We start from the raw sequence: 6,000 nt of genomic DNA, 5'->3' as shown, positions 1-6,000 counted from the left end.
GGATAATTGGTGAGTACCAGCGTGTAGCGTGTACCAGGCATAACGCAAGTCCTGAGTCTGAAATATGTCTGTCAGCGAGTCCTACTCCACCTATTTAGACTCCACCGTAGACAACGGCAGCATTTCTCCGACCACGTAGCGAGCCACAAGCTTCATGGCTTCTTTCAGACTTATAGGTTTAACGTTATCTCCGTTATTAGAACCAAACCACAGCCGTTGCTGTTTCGGAGCTGAAGGACCAGCGTTCTAAAAGTAACGAAAGTAACTGATGTTTGAAAATGTACTTAAGTATTTGATTACTCAAACAGCAAACTAACGCGTTAGGTTACTCGTTACTGCAAAAACTAATCAAAGTACTGTAACGCATTAGGCCTATACCCAACTCTGGAATCTGCACAGGCCTGGCTCATCTGAAATGAGAAAGTCCATCTCTGGTGCAGCTTGGCGTGGCATGGAGCGTCTAAACTGACAATAGAAACGCAAATTGGCACAGTATGGCTTGACTCGGCATGGCCAAAATTTACAGTGGAAAAGGCCCTTTATATCTACACAACAGTTGTGCATATAAAGTATACTGTTTCACTGGTGTTGAACTGCTGTCCAATCACTGGTATAAACGATTATTGTGTTTACTGTATCAACCGATTCCTCAAAAACTGGGCGTCAGATTATAAGTTACAAAAGTTGCAAAAGTTCTCTCTCCCACCTGTCTGAAAACACTCAACAACAAATTATTAAAGGTGTCACTGACCACAGGGTGTAAATGATACATTTTCTGTATTGGTTGTCACGAATAATTCATGATACCTGTGTATAATGTCCTAAAACTGACGACACCTGTGGGCAATACTCCCATTGTGTTGACAGTAATATGTCTCTGAATTAATGTGGCAGCGACAAATTAATGTTTAAATGCTACATAGCATCTTTTAACAACTGCTTCCCCTCTCAGGGTGAACGGTCCGATTTTCCCTGATCACTCCCCGCCAGGAGACACGATCGACTCCAAGTTCTTCAGGCTCGAAACATCTCAGTACACCAATGGCTGCTTCATTGCACGGCTGTCCCGACAGGTGAGAGAGGGGGAGGAAAACGAATGAGACGTGGAGATTGACGGGAAAAAAACTGAGAGACATGTAGAGGGCAAGGTTGTGTTTGGAGATTGAGGGTGAACAGAGGTTTTGTGGTGTGTGTTTGTGTTTCATTGTGTGTTTGTGTGTACAGTATGTGTATGTGTGTGTGTGTGTGTGTGTGTGTGTGTGAGTGAGTGCTCTGTGTGATTGCTTTGCGACGAGACCTTCCAGTAGTGCTGAGGCAGCACTCTTTTACTGTCTGTCTGCTGGGAGGTCGGTCGGCTCAGCTTGTCTGCACATACACACACACGTACACACACACACACACACACACACACACACACACTGACTATCTCTCCCTGAAACACTGCAGCATTATTCCAATACTCCATAAAAAAGAGACAAGTTAAAGATGAATTACGCCTGAGCCGCTGAAACATTTCAGTACTTTACAGCAAAGATGAATGAATAATTCTCTGTATCATTCTTCCAGCCCTCCGGTCTTGTTGCATCACCTCGTTGCTCAATCTATTTGCCCCCCTCTTCTGTCGTTCCTCTTGCTCCTCTCATAAAAAGAAGAAAAATACAACAGAAGGAAATGAGATGCTGCTCTTTTGATCCCCTGCAGCTCCAAAAATGGTGCAGGGAGGGGACTGTGTGTTTATGTTGGAAAAATACAAACACACACACACACACACACACACAGATATAGGGGGGCAGGTGTCTTGCTCACCTGTCTGGTGACAGTACAGTAATAAAAAATCGAATGACCGTCATGTCTAACTAAACTGACATCAGACACAAGAGCTGTGGCTGCAGATTAAGTTACATTGGCAATTCACAAGTGTTTGACTGCTGCTCAGATGAACGACTCCACAGCAGTCAAACTGTGCTAGAGGACGATTTAAAGGGATCTGAAATGGACAACATGGCAGCATAAAGACACAGAGAGAGATGAGGCAAGGCAACAAGAAGTCTCCTTGAAATCAAAGACACAAGCAAACAGACACCAGAAACAGATGTGTCCGAAAATGTGTGAAAAACCCTGAAAAATCTTTTGTGTAAAACACATCTGACAGGCTGCCATCATTCATGCTTCTCTCCAGCACACTCCAGTCTTCTCCATTTTATTACAAACTCTCATTTTGCAGCATAATTAAAGTGTTGAGGCTTATGAATGACTCACAGCATATAATGCTGTCAAAGCAGGAAAAATGAAAAACAGTGTAAAGTCAGATTAAACACTCGAGAGTGGATAAAAAATGCATTTGCAGTGTTTTGAGCAGCCTGCTGAACATCATTCAACTTTCATTAGAGAAGAGGCAGTATATGAAGATTCAGACGGACGGAAAGACAAAGGGAGGAGGATGGGGAAGAGAAAGGCTTACAGGAGATTTGAAGGGATTTATGCTCTGTTTGAATGTCTCTGCAGATGAAGACTGTGTTTTACTCCTGCGCATATACAGTACAGTATGTACACTTGGAACAAAGTGTGTGTGTTCTGGTGTTAATGAGCTGCTGGCTACATCTTCTTTCTGTGCTGAATCAGTTCATCTTAATGCTCACACTGACCTCCCTGTAAAGACACATTAGGAGGACTATTTTCAGGGTAAGCTTGTTTATTAGCCACAGGCAACAACTGTATTTTAACCAAGCAAGCGACATGAGTCTATAGAGAGGCAAAGTCTACTTAAAGCACTTTACAACACAAGCACCATTCACCCATTCACACACACATTCATACACTGGTGGCCAAGGCTCATCCCAGGCTCTATCTGATTATCAGGGCCAAGGATTGAACCACCTTAGGAGGTAGACCACTGCTCTACAGTGAAGTCCAGGCTTTATTGAGCATATACTGTATATGCGATGGGGGAAATAATACAGGCAGCTGTGGCTCAGAGGTAGAGCAGGTCATCCACTAATCTGAAGATCAGCGGTTCAATCCGGCTCCTCCAGTCTGCATGTAATTTATCCCCATTCAGGTCAGTGGAGGGCTGAACCAGACGTCAGCCACTCAGCTGGTGAAAGTCCCTAGTATGCTTGGTCTATGTGCCCCACAGCGTGGAAGATCCAGGTAATTTTATACCTGGAAGTCATACTTGTTTGGCTTCATGCGCCAACTGAGCAACTTCCATAGGAATGAACAAGGCCCCACATCCAACACTGTATCCAGTTCTCTTCACACATCCATGCTCAGTTTGGACTGTAATCACTTTGGTTTCAGTTAAGTGTAAACTAAATGTGTGATTAGTCATATAAGGTGAAGCCATAGCTCGTTTTTAGGGAAGTGCTTCCCCTGCAGAATTACCATTTGTATATGGATTACTCACCACGTTGCCTTGAATTTTAGCGCCATCATCTCGTCAAAATTTAATCTGTCCAATACTTTGGTCTTTGACCAAATACCATATACAGGTATGCAATGATGTTTGTTGGGTAACATGTATGTTGATGTTGCCTAATGTCTAGTCTCTATTTCATCATGTGACAAGACGATACGACCCAGTAGCCAGTTCAAGCACAAAATCTGTCAAGACTGACAAGCTGACATCTGCAAACCCAGCGAGCAGTCACACCCTTTAACAAAAAGTGGCAGTAAGAAAGGACAAGAGAGAAACAAACAGGAGGAAAATGTGGCAAAGCTCCCTAAATTAGATTTCTTTGGCTTCTTTATAAACAGTTGTCAGTGGTGTGTGTGTGTGTGTGTGTGTGTGTGTGCCATTTAACTAGTCACTGGCGTGCACAAGGGCCCATCACAATAGCATGCAATGGGGCCCATCGTAACTACCTTACGCCACTGACCATGACATTTCTGACTAGCTACTGTACTCTCAGTTTAGAACTAATTTGCAAATGTTAATATGCTAACATGCTAAACTAAGATGGTGAACATGGTAAATACAAAGCCTGCTACACATCTGCATGTTAGCATACTGACAATGCTGTTAGCTCAAAGCACCACTGTGTCGAAGTACAACTTCACAGAGCTGCTAGCATGACTATATAAGGGGGAGGAAATATGAGTGGCTTGTGACAGTAACTATCATGTTGCCTTTGAAATGATATCCCACTCTGCTCTGTCAGGATATAAACTCCACCTCCTCCTCTTCTTCTTCCTCTTCTGCAGGGTAACTTTATAGCTGTGGCTCCTTTACAGCGTCAAGTTTTGTTGTATAGATCTCCTTGCTGCTATGTTACCCCAGAGGCTTGTAGTTTTAATGCGTTGTGTCTTCACATCAAATCTTAAGCTGCCCTTGCTTTTTCAGGCGGATCCCACTAAGGTAGAAACAGTCCATGACGTGCTGGCAAGGGCAGCAGCAAAGGGCCTCCTGGGTGGAATAATTCCTGAACAATCAAAAACCAGCAAAAAGGGGAAAAGCAGGAAGAATCGTGTCCCATCAGCCAGCAGCAAATCTTCATCCCCCTCGAGTCAAGAGAGGCAGGCAGGAAGGGAGCACGTGAATGGAGAAGATCCATCTTTAGGGGATAATGAGAAGAAGGGTGAATGTGGTGAGGACAGAGAGGGGGAAAAGGAGGATAAAAAGGATGAAGATAAGCGAGGAAAGAATGGGGGAGGGATTAAGGGAAACAAGCGAAAGGTAAAACGACGACCAAAACAAACCAACAGGACTGCCACAGTCTCAAAGCATCACTCTAAGAGACACAAGAAGAAGAGAAAAGTCAGCCAATCACATTACAAGAGGCGCATTACAAAAAATAAACAGAGAAGAATACCTCGTCTTACACTGACGTTAATATCCTCTGCTAAACCCTCCCACCACTTGTCTCCGATCACAGCCCTCGCACACAAGCTAAGTAACAATGTAACGATTAAATCACAGCAGACTGCCTCAAGCACCTCTTCTCCTGCCCGTCCTGCTCCACCTGCAGCCTCCAAGCAGGTGCAGAGACACAACACAGTGCCTGAAAGAGCAGAGAAGACACTTAAGGATGAAGCTAAACCAGAAAGCCCGGGGAAGGCCGGAGGAAAGCTGGTCAGACCGAAGAAAGAGGTGGTGACAGAGGAAGTGTTGAAGCCTGCAGATTTTGTCCTGCCACCAATTTCCTCCACGTCTTCTAGTTTATTCAACAGCAGGAGTGGTAGTTCCCTCTCTAAGCAGCCGTCCCAGACCTCCCACTGTCAGCTCACCCAAATATCTGCATCCTCCTCCTCCTTAATCTCTCTGCCTGGATTATAAAAAGAATGTGCTCACTGATGCTGTGGTAAATTAAATTATCAGCATGTTTTGACTCTGCAGTCAGCGCAGCCATAACGTAAAGGATTTCCAAATAAATTATTTGAAATTATTTAAAAGATATAATTATGTTATTGTAAGAAATAAAAATATGTGAAAAATAATTAAGCCGTTTTACTCATTTCTTCCTGTCTGGTATGACTTCAGTACTTGTACACTGCAGCTAAAGTGATTAGTCAATTAATTGATCAGTCAATCAAGTTATCACAGCAACACATTACTTAAGTAAAAATGCCAAAGTTCTGTTTTATAATATTGCAAACTGAACCCTTAGATTTGTAACACTTAGGGACTGTATGTAAATTATTAGGGTGGAGTGTGGGTGCTGAAAAGGGGCAAAGTTTATTTTCATTCCCCATTTATATTTATTTCATACACTCCTGTGAAACACATAGAAACTTTCATTACTCTACAGTATTAATGGTTTAATGGGAGTCCAAGTACATGATCTTAAAATCTTTGCACTTTGAGCTAGCGGCTGACGTTTTTCAGGAACCCTGTGGGTCGCAATGTTTCTGTTGGATTCCCGCTGGATGGGAGTCAGATTTGCTATTCATCTAATGACTGGGACAGGACAAGAAAGTCAACAGGAGCGGACAGGATGGGAATCATAATAACAGTTCAATCAGGACTTGTTCATGTCTTGTATGGCTTTAATGTCCTTGTTG

At 43.3% G+C, this 6,000-nt stretch overlaps 1 protein-coding gene across 1 annotated transcript in view; it reads left to right on the top strand.

Annotated features, from left to right (window-relative positions):
• Positions 1-5,344, top strand: part of LOC126390476 (putative methyltransferase NSUN7) — a 19,671-nt gene extending 14,327 nt beyond the window's left edge. Inside the window, exons 12-13 of the mRNA XM_050044802.1 lie at positions 953-1,073; positions 4,343-5,344. Coding sequence (XP_049900759.1) covers positions 953-1,073; positions 4,343-5,275 — 1,054 coding nt within the window. The 3' untranslated portion in view covers positions 5,276-5,344. The remainder of the gene's footprint in view (positions 1-952; positions 1,074-4,342) is intronic.
• Positions 5,345-6,000: the final 656 nt, after the last annotated feature.

Source organism: Epinephelus moara, chromosome 5, assembly GCF_006386435.1.
Source record: "Epinephelus moara isolate mb chromosome 5, YSFRI_EMoa_1.0, whole genome shotgun sequence".
Classification (NCBI taxonomy): Eukaryota; Metazoa; Chordata; class Actinopteri; order Perciformes; family Serranidae; genus Epinephelus; species Epinephelus moara.
This window is presented reverse-complemented; position numbering and strand designations above follow the sequence as displayed.